At 33.0% G+C, this 18,682-nt stretch overlaps 1 protein-coding gene across 5 annotated transcripts in view; it reads right to left on the bottom strand.

Annotated features, from left to right (window-relative positions):
* Window positions 1-18,682, bottom strand: part of PPM1A (protein phosphatase, Mg2+/Mn2+ dependent 1A) — a 41,023-nt gene that overhangs the window by 5,567 nt on the left and 16,774 nt on the right. For 3 of the 5 annotated variants that reach the window (XM_081049767.1, XM_081049765.1, XM_081049764.1), the window contains 4 exons: window positions 8,649-9,502; window positions 7,137-7,254; window positions 2,302-2,410; window positions 569-626 (listed from right to left, as the gene is read on the bottom strand). In XM_081049767.1, coding sequence (XP_080905893.1) covers window positions 569-626; window positions 2,302-2,410; window positions 7,137-7,254; window positions 8,649-9,482 — 1,119 coding nt within the window. In that variant the 5' untranslated portion in view covers window positions 9,483-9,502. Of the gene's footprint in view, window positions 1-568; window positions 627-2,301; window positions 2,411-7,136; window positions 7,255-8,648; window positions 9,503-10,834; window positions 10,903-18,682 lie in introns of all 5 variants that reach the window. The other 2 variants (XM_081049766.1, XM_081049768.1) reach the window with 1 other exon arrangement.

Below are 18,682 nucleotides of genomic sequence, written 5' to 3'. Positions count from 1 at the left end.
TGCCCAAATAATTTGAAGTCACCACTTTTCTGTAAACACCATACTACATCAGAACTATAACAGGAAATGTAATTGAAGGATATGGCATTCTAATGTCTATTTATATAAACAGAATTCTCTACTTTAATATTTAAATGAAGTACATACTTCAGGGTTCTTGGCAAAGCTATTTCCAACCATAAAAACTATTTAGTGGAGATGGGCATTCTGAAGTTCTCTTGCAGCTGCTTACAAAACTGATAATAATTGAAGATTCTGAGTAGAGATATTATTCCTGACTTCAAAAAAACATTTAGCAGAGGCAAACCTTCTGAAGCTGTTTGTAGAGGCTTCAAAAACCCAGAATAATTCAAAGAGACTTGCTTTCTTCTATTTGGAGAGAGGTTGGCCACTCACCATGATTATGTCCTCAATCACTAGAACTGTGGTGCAGGCAGAGTTCAGAGCAATCAATCAGGGGTGTGTGTAAGAGAATGGGTGCAGTGAACAGCTCTGCAAAAACAGGTAGGAAGGATATGCATTTAGAGTGGAGGGGAAGGGAAAGCAGAGGAGCTAAAATACTACTTACAGTGTCATCGTTTTTGTAAGGATTCAGTCTATTGTAAACGGCTTCAATTACATTCCGCCTAAATTTTAAAAAATGCAGAAAGTTAATTCTTCTTCAGAGCATAAAACTATTTAATAACTCACAGCCAGGTGTTCATTAAAATGTCAAAAACAATCTTACACTTGGAAATTATTTTAGTTCTATTTCTACCGTCAATTTCTGCTAGTTCAATTTCTACTGTCTATTTAGGCCTATTTCTTAGTGTCAATAAGTGAGACTCACTTTAAGATACTTGGGGCCCAATGTTAAAGTAGAGGTAAATTTAAAGTGTAACATTCCACCTACCCAATTAATAGAACACTAAAAGTCATTTATTTATTTTTTTAAATCAGTCTATATGGTCTACTTCTATTTGAACTGGTTTAAGTGATTATGAGTCAGCAATGATGATGCAGTTAATCATACTAATATATTCTGGTTAAGAGTTGAATACTATTTTTGAAGTAGGAGTAACTTCAATTTCTGTTGTAGTAAAATAATTTTTAAATTTGTGTTCTTTGTAATGCCCCTTTACAAAAAAGCTCTATTAAAACTGAAAATGTGAAGTATGACATTTCCCTGACAAGTCTAGGAATTAGTTTCTGAATACTATTTTGTTAAAAATCTCTATAGTGTTATTTATAAGTTATAGCCTCCCTACTTCCAAAATTGATTTGAAGCAATTTTACGGACAACCATTTCATAAAAAGTCATATTGGAAAAAAAGGTTTCCAAAAAAATAAAAGCTTCAAACACATATTTTTCCAAATGCTGTTTAGTGAAATGATTATAAAGAATATGGCTACACTTATAGAATGCAGTAGAGAATCAAGGAAAGTAGTCAATATTTATCTTTGTAGGTCAGTTATATGGATATCCGAGGTAAAAACGTGTTAAACCTTAAATTATAAAATAGCTTAAAGTCTCTACTTCAGTTCACAAAGATGTAAGCTTCATTAGTCCAGTTCTATGAAATAAAGTGCAAAGAGAAAAAGGCAAGAACTGCATCCTCACACAATAATCCAACCAACGAGCAACTAAAACTACTGGGAAGTCAGATGTAGAAAAATGGCCCAGATACAGGAAGAGAAAGATGCTCATCTCTGGGGTGTTAAGTTATCCAGGGACTGACAAGATCAAATTATAATAATGATACTTAGAATTTTGTAGTGTTATGTAATTTAGTTTAAAAATTTCTTTCATTACATTATCTCACTTATGCTATATGAAGAAATGAATGTAACCCAAACCTCCACTAAAGACAGCCTTCAGTCAGCTGAAGCTGAATAATAATGAATGTTAACTATAATTTAATATATATATAGTTACAGGATGTGGAGTACAGCATAAGGAACAGAGACAGTGGAAATGGAACGGCTGTGTGATGTCAGAGGGATAGTAGATTGGGGGGTTATCACTTTGTGATGGGTGTAAATGTCTAACTATTACATTGTTTTGTACACCTGAAACCAAAAAAAAAGGAAAAGACAGCCTTCAGTATAGTCACAACCAATGACATTGTGATACCTACTCTAAACAAGCACCATATATTATCATCAATATTGAAAAACACTAAACCACAAATTAAGTGTTTTGAAGACACAAATAGATAACAGCATCACTTTAGAAATTAGGTAAATGCACATCTGATCAACAAACACCTAACATTTTCACGTACTGAGATAAAGTGTAAGAGCATGCGGACTGTAACTTACTTGCTTGCCAATTCACCCCCTGGTGGGAGGCTGGGGATGTTCTCACTCGCTAATGTGCGCATCACATGGACTAAGTCAGGGACGCCTTCCCCCTGCTTCTTTAGGATTTCTGGGAATCAGAAGTACTTTTTTTGTAAGTGTTATCCAAGTTTAATTAAAAAAAAAAAACTGAAACAAAGATAACTTAAGTTTTTAAAAATGGCATTTACTATATCTGAGATTTTCTAAACTGGTACAAGAAAAAAAAAATCAACTTGACCTTTGAAAATTTATGGCAAAAGAATGCACAAAATGACACTGGAGATATTTTTCATATTACTGTAAAGCATGATAATAAACAAGACAAAAATATGAAAACAAAATTTCATGTTAAAATCAATGTATTACATAATTAGATATATGTGTGTACAAACGAGAACAGTCTTCTTAAGATGCGAACTAGTTACTTCTGAGGAGATCAACTCCTTTCTTTAGACTGGAAATATGTTTCCTAAACTTTGCCCTGAAAATACACTGCACAGATTTTAAAACAATTTCAAAATTTGGAAAAAAAAATCTTTTAAGTATAGGGGAATTTACTGATTATATACTAATGCAAATCATTTTACATAAATGTTTATATTTGCAAAATGATACTTAAGTAGCATGTACAGATTAGGTTATGTACTTCAACACCATTCTCAGTTTAATTTTTGTCTAAACTATCTTTAAGCATTAAATAGATATATAATACCATTTTCTTAGTTGATTATTTGAAGCCTATAAAGCCTATAGAATAAAGTCTAAATTTCATGACAAATTTTTTAAAAAGAAAAAAAACTGATAAACCATACAACTGCATTTGAAATCAATTTCAAAACATGCAGTTTTTAAATGGGAATATTGATACGATCTGCAGTGTTGTCATGCAGATGCATACCACAGAATACCAATAATTATGTACAAGCAACTTAAAGAACTCTCAAACTATTCACTTTAAGCGCAAGAATTCTTTACTTGGAATTTTAGCGTATTTATTCTAAATGCAAGATCATGCTAAAGGTATTTGTGTAAGTTATATGTTAAATTTTGTTCAATTTTTTTTGTTTTTCAATGTCTATACTAAGATATTTTCTTCGTCACTGATGGGGTAAGAAAATTATCATTCTAGTTCTCAATTTGTAAATACCTTCTAAACTAACAATGAATACAAAGATCTTTTGTCCTCTGATCAAATCTCAAAATATTAATTCATCATTAAAGCCACATATTAAAAAACAGACAATGCTACCCATAGTTTTTTAAATGGCTCAAACTATCCTTTTAGAATTACGGCCAAATTTTACCATCTATTATATTTTGCCTTTAAAAAAAAAAACAACACAAAAACAAACCAGTCTTAAATCTGAACAAAAAGCAAGGATCTCAGATTTGGTTTGCCAAGTTCCTTTATTGTGTAATCTTTAACATCTAGTATATTTATTCTACATGGTTCTAATGCTGGAAATCTGCTGTACAAAAATAAAGGGATTTGATGTTTACCTAAACTGCACAATTTCACAATTTAAAGCTGTATTACACTTAACATACAGTCTCTGTTATGCCAATACAATTATTGGATAGATAACTAGACAACAGAAATGAACACTGATGATAAATTCAATCAATGATGGTTTCAGATCTAAAAAACATTACCTTGGATAGTCTGTATTTTATGTATCTTACATCTCCTTTATTAAAATATAAATTAGGATATTTTAATTGTGAAGAAAATTACAGGAAGACAAATTCTTAAAAAAAATAATGTAATGCTTTAAAAACTGTTACTATTTTCTATTCTACATGGGGTAATGCATTTAAACTATCTGATCATAAAACTACACTAGCCTTGCTTTTTCTGCTTTTAAAAAATAAAGAAATACATTTTAAGAAATATTCCTTTAATTGCTCTTGGACTATACACTTTAATTAGAATTGTAAAAAGACTGAATACTTTTTTTTATTAAACAATATATATATCTATAGAAGATCTATGTTTCACGTACTCATAATATAGACAATTTTGCTCCTCCCCACTCCTCTCCACCAAGTTTGAGGCATTCTATCAATTATCTCCAAATTAGCAACTTTAAAGTTGGGGCAGTCATTAGCACAGATTTTTAAAATATGTATAAATCTTAAATTGGCTTAGAAGGACCACAAATTTAGGCGGTATGGTTTAAATTATGAGCTGAATCTTTTGAGTACCCTAGAGAGTCAAGTATTTAGGAGGGCACAGATAATAGGAGGAGAACTGAAAAGCCTGTCCTTTTCTGTGGTATAGACAGAGAAACCAAAAGTATTCAAAACAAATAAAATGAGGTTTGGTAGGTCACAGCAATTTAGTGAAGGCATGTAAAGAAAGAGAAAAAGTGTCTTGTTTTAGAAGCTAAATGGAGTATTTTTCACTTTTTTTAAGACATACCTTTTACAATGCAAATAGTTAACAGTCTTTCTATGTTTTGAAATAAAGTAACAGTTTTAATTAATGTAATATTTATTCTCTAGTTTCAGTCTCATCAAATCTCAGTAAAGAATATCGTATTTATGACATAATCTCCAACTGAACGGTACAAGTGTACTAACACTACAACATATCAAAAATATTGAGTATTATAATGTAAACTCTGTTCAGGTGGCAATTCTTGCTTGATAATAAGCAATATAAAACTTAATAGTGTAACATAAAATTATGTATCTAAAGCAATATAGAATTGCATCAAAAATTTAAGAGTGCACACTAAAAATAAAATTAGAAACTCATTTCTAAAATTTAATCACATTTCATAGTAAATAAAACTAAAGTAAGTATTCTTTAAATCAGTAAGAAAACATGTAAGCCCAAGCTAAAAGGCCAATAAATTAAGTATCAACTTATCCCAATACATATTCTTCCTATGGTTTCATACTTTTCCACTAGCAGTCTGAACCAATGTGATACGACTTGGCACCATTCTAAATATTTTATTTTACTGTATTATATATAAATAACTTATGTTGAAATGATTCATTTAAAATATAAAAATTCTAAGACCCTTCGTAATACTGAGGAAACACACTCATTGAATAGTATGTCCAATGAATGAAATACTAAACAGTATATTCACATAGTACTAGATATATCACTACCAAGTGGGGGAGAGCAATAAAAATGTAATAGCAGCTCTAGGTTACTGTAAGTCAAAAATCAATCATGATTTTAATATTAGATCAATTATAATCGATATCAAACAGTAAAAGGGAAGAAAAAAATTAAAATTATTAATTTTAATAATGTAGGCACAGCAGGATTTAGTAGTGTGTAGGTCAATGCTTACATACTATTAGAGGTCTTTAACGTGCAAAGTAAAGACATTAGGAGCACAAAATGCATTTTAAAGCTATTATAGCCATGTCAAGTTTTCATGCTTAAAGAAACTGCATAATTTACATGCTTATTGCACATATGCAGTAAATTGGAATTCTCTGGGGAGAATATGGGGTGCCAAAAATATGTATACACATTTTAAGAGATGTTATCTATGTATTACTTTTCGAAGCTGAATTGAATTACAGTAGCAACATGTAGTATGACATTTGCTCAAAAGATGGCGTTAATCAAATGCATACTAGTGTCACCATGCGACAAGGCAGGACAGTCAAAGAAAATGGTGGAAACACGGTTGTTGTTTGAGGAGCACAAGACCATTTGGAAGTGGTATTTGAAATTTGAGAACATTCTCCTGACTTCTACCTGTGGGGGGACCTTAAAGGATGTGCTGTACCGTAGAAAACTGGCTACGCTGGTGGTACTTCAGGAAGAAATTGAAACAGCATGCACAATAATACAAGTGGACACTTTGGTCAGGGTTGCTCAAGCAGTAGTAGTTCGCCATCATCAGAAGTGTCTGGACACTGATGGTAACCATTTTGAGTACCTCTCGTCCTTGCAGAAGTCAAACGTGACTTGTATTTATCTTTTATCATCGGTATATATTGAGTATTACAATTTTAATAGTTTTCCTGTCTTAAAATGTGTATACATTCTTTTTGGCATCCTCTGTATTTATATCAAGTAGTAGCTGCATCAAAGATCTTTTAAATTTTTACAAATATTTATTTAAAGGCATTACACTTGAGAGTTACAAACATCTTTCTAATTGTCTTAAAGTAATATGCAGAATTCTGATAAATATACTCCTGGAATTCCAAACTTATTTCTTGATTTTATTCAGCATTTACATTTCTGCCAGGTAGAGATCTAGTATTCTTCTATTCAGGTCTATGTTGTCCAGGTGAGGCAGTTTATGGCTTAGGCAAGAAAGCCTTAAAACAGTTTAAAACAAATTTTTAAAAACTATGGCACATGAAAGTTGTTAATAATCAGGATGTGATCTTCAAGTTATTAAAAACAAAACAAAACTCCTAAAGATCTTAAATTCATATACACAGCTTTACAGAGAAAGATGGTATTCAAATTATCACCATCAAAAATAATCTGTTTATAATGAAATAAACCACAAATCAAATTTCCTTGGCGTAAGATTACTCATGCCACTGAATTCACCAAGAATTTTAAAGCATACAAACACGTGAGCCTTTTTAAATAAAAGTATCCTGAACAGAATGTACAGGGACACACTAGTTGTTATTCCTAATGTAACTGATAAAACAATCGCAAACATCTAAACAGCTACTACAGAAATGCCCTTTCCTGCTTTCGTACACTAAACACTAGATGTCAAAGGCATGTAAAGATCTAAAAGCTAAAATGTTAAAGTTTGATTGTGTTGACGTTTTTCTTTAATAAAGCTACTTATTTTTGTTAAATGATCCACCTTCTACTCTGCTTTCCAGGTACTTGTCCAACTCTGCTTCCTTCTTCACTGCCTCTGGTGATACTTTGGGTGCATTTGGAAAACAGATCAATATCACACTCATGTTGTCTCGACTTCCCTGGGAAGAAAAGAGTTTGAGAAAATATTTTGGTTTTCTTTTTGCTCTTGAAAGTTTTGAGAAACTTTACAGCCAGGCCAATTATAATTATACTTGTTCTAATGAAAATACATATTATTTTTAAGCAGGAAAAATAAATGTATATGTGCAGGGGGCACTCCCCCCCATACACATATGGCATATATAGTATAACCAACACTCTAAAAGACAGGAGAGAAATACTACAGGTTAAATTCCATTGCAACAAACATTTTAAAAAATTCTATAAAATGCAAATATTTCTGAACATTTACTGGTGGCCTACTTAACTTGAAGTGATACCTACATACATAGACATACATTCAACTCAACAAATGGAAAATTCTAGTGGTATTTCTTACAACAAAATTTGACCTATAATAAATTGTAAAAAATTGTGGGGCTAATTAATTTGCTTCATAAAATACGGAATTAGAAGTAAAACTACATAAAATTTACAAACCAGTTTTTAACTTTCATAATTCAAAAAAAACTGACAACTTAGAAAGCATATTCATTTTTAAAGACACGTAGGTGTTCAAAATGCTGTAATTAAAGATACTTGAATCAATGTTTGACTCCCCACAAATCCCCTTCCTTTTAGTAATTGGAGTTAACTTTTACATTTTAATTATTAATTTCACTATATGGTAAAACTGACCTTATACCATTGCTTTAAGCAAACAATACAAAAGATTTAATACTAAAAAGAATCTTGGGGAAAAACTATAAAATGTAGCAAATGATAAGGTATTGAATAATTTTTTTAAAAAAGTAGAATGCAGAAGAGAAAAAGTGGAATCTGAGTCATAATTTACTAATAGCTGAATCTGATTTTCCAGATAGTTTAAACAGCTTACCTGAAGTCATACAGTCTTATACCAAGTTCTTCTGACTCTGTGTCCAACACTATTTCTATTACATCACACCAAATAATCACTGAATTCTCTTTGTTGGTGCTACAGATTCATTAGACCACAGTCTCAAAGTACAAAATGTACCGAGATACCACATGGTAAAAATAAAATTTTAAAATCCTAAAATGCTTTTTATTAATAGACACTGAGGTCTAATGCCTCACCATCCCCTTTTCTAAAACACACGCTTTGATATAATCCTTCTACCTTTGATATTAGAAAGCTCAAGTAGTCATGGTTGCTAAGAGACTAAACATTCAGATGATAACTCTCGCACATTTGGTAATCGGGTAATTTATTTCTAAAGTGTTCCTATAGTTTGATAACCAGTGAAGAATATCCTGCAATTGTGCCAAAAACTTATTTCTGAGAATTACAGGTCCTAAGATGATTCAATACTAGAGTAGTACTTAAGATGGCATTTAATTATTTATCTTTTTTTAAAAAAAGTCTAGCTACCTTATACAAACAGGTGTCGACTACTTCATTGCAAACTTTCTCAAGGTCATCAGTGACTTCAAGTCTGGATCTTACAAAATCACAGAGCTCTTCATTTCCCATAACATCCCAAATACCATCACAGGCAAGGATAATGAACTGATCATCTTCTTCAGATCTTTCAATATCGTGGACTTCAGGCTCTGGTGAGACAAGCTGTTCTGTAGGACCTTTTCCATGGACACATTTGTAATCAAAGTCCCCAAGGGCCCTCGATACAGCCAGAGAGCCATTCACACGCTGAATCATTACAGAACCACCTGCATTCTGAATTCGTTCTTTCTCCAGCGGATTACTTGGTTTGTGATCTTGTGTGAAGAAGTGAACTTTCCTGTTCCTACAAAGTAAACCTCTCGAGTCTCCACAGTTAATGAAATAAGTATGTTGAGGAGAAATTAAGACACCCACAGCTGTTGACCCACTTCTATCTGCACCATGTTTCTTCTCTGACATAACTCTCATGTGTTCATCAATCTCCAGAAAACCTGTTCTGATTCCATTCTTTACATTTTCCACAGAAGGTGCTCCTGCAGACCCTTTAAAATCCTGGTTATTGGTGATGTGATCTAACAAATGCTCACAGCAGTATTTGGCAACCTGAGAACCAGCATGCCCATCATACACAGCAAAGAATGACCATGTTTCAAGTCCACTTGGCAAACCAATCACAGCTGTATGTGCATCCTCCATTTCAACTCGCCAGCCTTGCATGCTGCTTAGCCCATATCGCAACCCATTACCCTGCCCCTGGGCATTATGTTTTTCCATCTTTGGCTTGTCTAAAAATGCTCCCATTATGTCTTGATCCTGTAGGTCTGCGAAAGAAAAAAAACAAGAAAGTTATTAACTATTTTATAAACAAAATACATATCCAATAACCTTTTTAAGAGTGAAAGAGTTACAAAGAATGCTTTCAGTAAGAATTCACAACTCATGTAACAAGTAGACACTCATTGTATTGCTGACTTGGATCCTAGAGATTAACAAGAAGAACTGAGGGAAAGATTGATCAGGCTCAGAATGGACAACAGAGAGAACTAAAGCATCAGGATAAAGGTCGCAGACCTGACACTTTCTTCAAGGCACAACCACTTGAGGTAGAAAGAAGACTTGGCAGTGGCCATCAACTTATACAAACCAGGCCAAGCATTGAAGGATGCATGTGAATTTCTTAGGGAATCTCAGAACCGAGTCGTATGTATACATAAATCAAGAAAAGCCCAATGAATTCACAGGACATACCAAAAGCCTACCACTAATTCAGACATCTTAGTTGAACATTCAAACTTTCCAAAGTTTGATTCTGACCTACCTAGTTTTATTCCTACTCCATCAACCCTCTGAAAAAGGAAGAAATGATCTACTCACAATGATCCAAATTTGCAGGCTCTTTCCTTTAAGCCTCTGTTCATGGCAGCCCTCTTAACTGGAATCCCTTGCCTCTCTTCCCTACTTATAAAAGAAGTATACCCATTCTTTAAAGTCTAACTCAAATCCTACCTTTTCCATAGGTTTTTCAGTCTTTGATAAAGCCAGTAAGTTATTAAACTACCATAAGTGTTCAGTTCAATTTTCAAGTTGCAAAACAATTATATATGTTTATAAAACAAAGCTTATTATACTGGTGGTGCCAAAAAATGTATACACATGACTTTTGTTCATCTTTTGTTACCGATATATGTTGAGTCTTACAATTTTAATAGTTTTTTCCTTTCTTAAAATGCGTATACATTTTTTTGGCACCTTTGGCACCCTCAATATACAACAAAATTAATTTATAATCTACTGGTATTCTATTAATCTAGTAGTAATAATGTGGATCATTATTAGTATACTCTATGACTATTAGGTATAAATAGTAAAGGACATAAAAGGGTCTAGGGACAGCCCTGTGGACAACCCTGAAAGTTTAGCTAATCTAATACTTTCCCAATAATCAAAAATGATTGATTATTGGAATGGGGCCACACAAAGCAGGGAAACAGTTGGTCAGGATTTATAATAGCGTAGGAATGTAGAGACTTGGGGTCCAAGTCATCAAATGAGTCACAACTGAACACAAAATAATCTGAAAAAGATAGAATGACATGTAATGGAGGTGAAAGAAAGATAGATACTAGGGGGCAGGGATGGGGAAAAGTACCTACATCAATCAGGATGCAGCTATAAGGCCAGGGCATTGATGATGTTGGTGATGCTAAGCTCCGAGAAGAAGCTAGGAGAGAAAGGGGAAGACGACCACCTCTAAGGAAAGAAACAGTTTACCAGCAACCTCTCCTTGTCCCTTTTCCTTCCAGGTTAATACAGAGACAGAGAAGTCTAGCTGATTGGTGTGATAAAATGATCTCCTGCCTACTCCTCTGCCCTCCACTACAATTCCACTAATGGAAGGTAAATAATGAAAACTAACCATCATTCATTCCTTATTTGGCAACCTGAGAACCAGCACACCCATTATACTCAGCAAAGAATGACCATGTTTATATTCATGACCATGACCACATGCATCAGATTACCTTTCTGACACCAAGTTGATATACATTATGGCAAGGGTGAATGTTTTGATTGGACAAAGGTTAACATAATGATGAAACCTTAATAGCAGACAATGTTTAAGAATAATTCTAAAAATAACTTGACGTATTTTACAAGAATCACCTCATTCATTCTCCTCAACAACCCTAGAAAGTGGGTAATATTATCATCTCCAATTTACAGATGAAGAACCTTAGTGAGACCAAAGAACTTGGCCAAGGTCACTCAAGTGATCAGTTTAGATGAATCAGGACTCTAATTCAAGCCTGCTTGACTTTAAAGCACCGTTTACCACTAAGGCAATAGCTCACAAAAAAATTATCTGTGGACCTTTTGAAAAATTAAGATTAACAAACCAGAATTTCCAGGGTAGGGCTAGAACCTTGGCATTGGTGTATCTGTGGAAAAGATTAGATAGAATGCCTAGATGGATAGGTAGGTAGATGATTGAGCCATGGTGAGGGTAAGTCATCTGCTTAAGGCAAACAGTAAGCTGCCTCATCTCTGTACCTTGATTCCTTTAGCGAGGCTAAAGGGGAGCAGGAAGGTATTATATTTAAGACTCTTGATACCTACTAATCTAGCATTTCTTATCTGTACAATGAGCTTATTAATACTTACCTCTGAATGTTGCTGCAAGGTTTAAATGAGGTAATGGCTACAAAGTAGCCATATAGAGTCTGGCAAAAATGAGGCACTCGGCAAATGGAAAACTAATTATTACTATATTCCTACATACACAGCCACATCCAGATTCTGATATTACGTAACAGGGGCCTATCTCTTTTATAGAAAAGTCCAGTAGTTACTTTCCAGATATACATATGAAACTACCAAATAAATAACTCTTTGAAGGTAAACAGGGCACACTTTCTAAAAACAAAACCCAAATCTTTGAACAATATATATTAGAAATGTAAAAATGTAACAAGTCAGCCATGGGTTAAAATTTTAGGTCCAGCTTCATAGTAAATGTAAAAATATAGTCAAGGGCAAATTAATAATTTTGTAGTTGGACTTTCACATACTGAAAATAGGTGATTCAAAAAAATCTTACATCAGCTGGATGGACGCTCATGGATAGATCAACTTTCAATTTAAATAAATTTTTTTTTTAAATTAATTTTATTGGGGTGACAACTGTTAGTAAATTTACATAGATTTCAGGTGTACAATTCTGTATTACATCGTCTATAAATCCCATTGCGTGTTCACCACCCAGAGTCAGTTCTCCTTCCATCACCATATATTTGATCCCCTTTACCCTCATCACCCATCCCCCACCCCCTTACCCTCTGGTAACCACTAAATTATTGTCTGTGTCTATGAGTTTTCGTTTCTCATTTGTTTGTCTTGTTCAATTTAAATAAATTTTTATTAACCATTAAAAAAATAATAATATTATGTCCGAGGATTGAGTAATTTGTAAAATCCTGGTGAAGCAGCCAAGTATAGTTACATAAGTACAGCAGATGTAAATGTAAATATAATACCAAAAATTATTTACTTACAAATATTATTTTTAGTCATCTTCCATAAGTGGACTACTAAAGAATATTTTATTTAGTCAAATTATTAAATTGGCAATATCTATAAATAGTAGACTCCAAGGGGATTCAATTTGCCCATGAAAATCTTAGTTTCTGAGAAAATTCTAGTTCTCACCTAGTCTTAAATCTACCGTGAGATCATGCTGGATTTTATCACAATACCAGCATTATCTGTTGATCTGACCTTTTCAAAACAAAGTATTATGACAGTCAAAGGACTGAGTTTATCTCATCAATGATATAACCAGAAAATATGAACATTTTTGTCTTTTAAAACCAAATTAACTTCTAAACTGAAAAATTCTAAGATTGGGACAGAAAATCATTCATAAAGGTTCAACCATTGTGCTTATTAAGCAAAACCGATCTCATAATCATAGCAAAGAGACTTGAACCAATTGCAATTTCTGGCAAAGCCAATTTCAAACACTCAGGCTAAATAAATACAATGAGAAAAAAAAGAGCATATATTTTTAAAAATTCAGACGTTAAAGGGGGGTGTGGGAGGCACTCAGTATTCATGAGCTCCTAACTAGGAACTACCCATCAAGATATGAGATGAATGAATAAAACAATTTTAGGCTGTCAATTAATAAAAAACCTCTTGAAAGTCAGTTCATGGAAATGAAAAACAATCACTGAACTAAAAATTTCAATACACAATGAATACTCAGTTGGAGAACACAGAAAAAAACAAACAAAAAAACCCCCTAAAAAACCAAACCAATAAATGAGATCACCTTAAGGAATTCTTTTAGAATTCAGAAGGTCTTTTCTCATCCTGATGATTCCAAACATATAAACCCACCCACATTTGTACCCATACTATTTTCATATCTTTCTGTTATAATAGAGGACTCTCTGTCCTCTCACTTAAGATAAATCTCTATTAGAGCTTTGGAGTCCATGCTTCAAAGGAATCTTCTCAGGAACCTTATACTATTATCCTCTTTTTCTCCTTTATATTCAACCTCTCCCTTTCAACTGGAGTACAACTTTTAAAGACATTCAAATATCACCCATTAAAAAATACTTTTAAGTCTTTATGTGACTCATTCCCCTCTAGCTACCCACCTGCCTCTCTCTTCCCTTTATAGTTCAGCTTCTTAAAAAAAAAAAAAAAAAAAAAAGTCTGGCCGTTCCACCAAAAACGAGCTCCTCCAAATTGCTTAATCCAGTGAAAATTTTTTAGCTTTCACTTGATTGACTGCTCACAGCAGCACTCAACACAACACTCCCTCTTGAAACATTTTTCCTATTGGCTTTGCAAGATGTCATACACTCCCAGCTTTCCTCCTACCCCTAGCTTTTCCATCTTTGTCTCCTTTGCAGGCACCAATCTCATTTCCCAAGCCATTAAATGTTGACATTCAAGGCTTAGATGTAGGCCCTCTTTTCACTCCATGCTGGCTCCCTAGGCACTCTTTCACATACGCACCTTTTGCCAGTGAATACACCATCATCCATCAAAGTGAATAGAAACCAAGGACATAATCTTGGACACCTCTTTTACCTCATCGCCCATCAGTCCATCATTAAGTCCCATAGATTATACTTCCTAAATATTCTCAAATCTGCTCCGTTTTTTCCTCTAACACCTTAGTCTTTAAGCTACCATCACCTCTCAATGCATCATTCTATACCAGCCTCCTATTTTGTCTTCACATGCATGCTGGCCTTCTCTAATTCACACTACAGACCCAAGCCTAAGTAAATCTTTCAAAATACAAATTTCACCATATCTGTACTAAAAGTTATTCTATGGCTTTTGGGGGATAAAGAACTGCTTAACCTAGCTTACGTGAAGGCCCTGAGTAGTCAGGTCCCTACCAACCTTCTCCAGACTTATCTCACTTCATAAATTAATCCCCTTCTCTGCTCCAACCATAAGGGCCTTCTTACAGTACCTAGTACTTGTCATGCTCCCTTCCTCCAAATAAGATAAACAAATGCTACTTCTGTTACCCAAAAAACTATTCCCTTGGCTCTTATTCCAGTGAATTTGTAGTCATTCTTCAGAATTTAAGTATCAGTTCTTCAGGAGAGACTCCTTTAAATATCCTAGATCAATTTTCCAAGATCTTCAATAAACATTTGCTGAATAAAGGAAATATAGAGCTATAATCAAAGAAATAAAAGACATTTTCCTTCAACTGAAGTCTTCAAATGTGATGGGGACAGGGAGGCAGAAAACATTTTAAGATACAGAAGGACTCAAAGTATATACTCATACCACCTTCTTTATGAAAAATTCAAGAAAAAATTCCAGCCAAGCAAACATCTTACTCACTATGTCTTAAAACTAAGTTCATCTCTATGACTTGTCATTATTATAACTCTTTAATAATATTACAGAAAAAATTAAAAGTAATCTGCTTCTTAAAAATAAACTAGAAAAACAAAATCCTAAATATATAAAGTAAAAATAACTTGGGAAATTGCCCAATTATCCAAAGGGAGACACTCCCTTTATGTCTTTAGATTCTTCACATACTATAGCAAAGCATAAATGAAACATCAAAAAATGAAAATATATTTTATAAGATAAAACTTAAGTTATATATCTATCCAATATGTGACTTTGGTCAAGTCCTTGAGCTTAATGTCTAACTTTCCTCATTGATAAATAAGCAACTTTGAGTAACTGTTCTAAGAACAATTACCATGTTCTGAGAATTGTGTAAGAAGTTAAGTGAGTCAAGTTCTAGGAATACCTAGGTAAATGGCATTAGTAAATTAATACTTTAGTCTAAAATAATGCTGATGAATTCCCATTAAAAAATTCTTATTCTCAACACCAAGATAAAGATGGTAAGAAATAAACAAGAATATTTTACTATAATAATCAACTTGTAAGGAATGAAAAAAAAAAGGCAGCTACCAACCAGGACCGCAAGCTGGTAGCCTGAATTTGACCTTCACATATATTGTTATCTCATCTCCCTCAACAGCATGGGTTCTCCAGAGTCCGTACTGAATGCATCCAGACCATTTCATCTACTTTTTCTCCATGGCCTCTGAGTTTGCATCATTTGGTAAAGAGAATACCTGTTGATTCTAACAGCACATAATCCATGGGGATTTACTCTAATCTGATTTTTCACTATGTGGCCAACTCATCCTAAAGTATCAAAACAAAAACATACCCGTAGTAGGCCACATAGTGGCTCCCAAAGGTATCAGATCCTAATCCTATATACGTTACCTTATTTGAAAAGAAGTCTTTGCAGATGTGATTAAGTTAAGAAACTCAATGGTGGGGAGGGGGGATTATTTTGGAGTATACTGGGGCCTCTCAATGCAATTGCAAGTATCTTTATAAGAGAGGCAGAGAAGGTTTGACACACACACAGAAAAAATGATATGAAGACAGAGCAGAGAGAGATTTGATGCTGGCCTTAAAGATTACAGTGATTTAGCTACAATCCAAGGAATGATGACAGCTACCAGAAGCTGGAAAAGGCAAAGAATGCATTCTTCCCTAAAACTTCCACAATGAGCACATTCCTGCTGACATGACACCTTGATTTCGGCCCATTGAAATTGATTTTGGACTTGTGACAGCCAAAGCTGTAACAGAACAAATGTCTATGAAAAATAAGAAACTAAAATAAGAAAAGTATTAGCAGAGCTAAGGAAGCAAATTTAAGAGATAAAAATATTGTAATATTTTAAATCATGTGAAAAGCAATAATGAGGAACAAAGAACCTACAGAACACAATCTGCAAGGGATAAAAACCAAAATAAGAAAAAAATCATCAAGTATGCATAAGAATAAAGTGATCAGAGTAGACTGGAGAAAAAGTACAAACAACAATTTAATTAGTATATTGTAAAAAGAAAATCAAATAGTGGAACAGAAATTAAACTTTAAAGAAAGAAGAAATTAATACCAAACTGAGAGAAACTGTGAACTTGATGATTGAAAATACTAGATAATTTTAGTAAAACTGATCAACACCAAAGCATAATTTGTGGAAGATAACGAATTTCAAGAATACAAGAATTTAGATAAACAAAACATACCCCTCCAAACAAAAACCAAAACAAAAACAAATCAGGCTCACCTCAAACTTCTTTGCAATGTCAGATGACAGGCAATAATAAAGTAATGCCTATAAATGCTGAGGGTAAAAGGGGATATTCCAAGAATTCTATGCCCAGAAAAGTTGGCATTTATGGTCTAGTATGAAGGTAATAGAAAGATATCATCAAATACGCCAGCACTAAAATAGTATATAATCCATGTACCATTCCTGAAAAGACAGACTGATGCAATCAAGATATTAATCAAAATAAGAAACTCAATAATGAAGATGTCATAGAATGTAGGGCTTTGGGGTGGGCAAAATACACCAAGCAAAAACAACCAAAAAGAAATCAAGGATTGCAATTTTAATCTCAGACAAGGAAAGCATAAGAAATAAAGCAATAAACAGCATGTCTTTTTTAATTGATAAGGGTGTACTCTAAAATTAAAATTTAACTTGTGAATTTTATGTGCTAGATATTTTTATGCCAGACAATTCACAGCAAACCTCTCAAAAATACTATGTGCTGAAATTAAGACTATATATTCTGTTCAAACATGCTTAAAACATTAATAAACATCAAGCATTTATTGAATTTTATATTGGAAAACAAAAGCTTTAGTTTCCTAACATACTCCCACCTACCTTACCCCAGGAACCAAGAAAAGAAAGAAAGAGAAATAAAAAGCAAATGATCCAGACCATATTGTCTAACTTTGCTATAACAGCAGACATTGGTAACAATAAAAAAAATTCAAACATCTGAAAATTGCTTTAAAAGCCATGCTTCTAATCATCTTTGCATTGAGCTTCTATATTTTTACAATTACAGAATATTTAGAAACAATAATAATGAGAAAAACCTCATATCAAATTCTGTAAGATATAAAATCTTTTTCAGGAAAACTCACACTCTCTTACTAAAAAAAGTGAAAATCAGTGTATTAAATATTCAACTCAAGTAAAAAGAAAAAACATATACACAAAACCTAAGGAAAGCTGAAGGAATATATTATGAAAGATTAAGGTACATAAGCATATAAGTCATATGAGAGAAAAATGAGTAAAATAGTAATAATAGTAAAATAGTACTAATAGAAAAAATGAGAAAAATGAGTAAAATAGTAAAACCACTAGTTAGCCTGAGAAAAACTATTATTTAAAATCAGAAACCAAACAGGTTTCTGACAGATAAAATGTTTTTTTGTTGTTTTATTTTTTATAGAACACACTGTATAATTCTTTGCTAACAAATTTTAAAATATGGAGGAAACTGACAATATTCTTGAAAAACAAATTACCATTTTTTTTTTCAAGAAATGAGAGAATAAAGACCAGTAACTCTGGAACAAAATAAGAAAGTTATCAAAGAACTATCCCTCAAAAAAAAACTCCGGGGCTCATAAAAAACAAGAAACAAAAAGGCTAAAGAATCATTCCAGGTTGAAGAAGACCAAAGAAATATTACAAAAAAGAGAGTAAGTGATTGTGCACTGGCTTATATATACTTATGTGTGCAAAGAGAACATGCATGTACACACACAGAAGGGTAAAAAACAAAGTTTATAAAACAAATATGGTAAAATGCTAACAATTGGTCATGTAGGTAAATATGGAAGTTCACTGTACTCTTTTTTCAAATTTCTGTTAAGTTAAAAGTGCACCGGGCAAGAAAATTTGATAACCAAGATCTTTGAAGTCTAAAAGAACACATAACTCCTAAATTATCTAAATTACCTAACGAACAGAGGAAAAAAGAATCCCACCTCTTTTTATAAACATACCATAATCCTGACATAAAATTTGACAACCATAGCATTAAAAAACCTATGGTCTAAACATACTTATTAATACAAATGCAAAAACCCTAAGTAAAAT

This window comes from Rhinolophus hipposideros (assembly GCF_964194185.1).
Source record: "Rhinolophus hipposideros genome assembly, chromosome: 5".
Lineage (NCBI taxonomy): Eukaryota > Metazoa > Chordata > Mammalia > Chiroptera > Rhinolophidae > Rhinolophus > Rhinolophus hipposideros.
The sequence above is the reverse complement of the archived record's forward strand: the minus strand, read 5'-3'. Positions and strand labels throughout refer to the sequence as shown.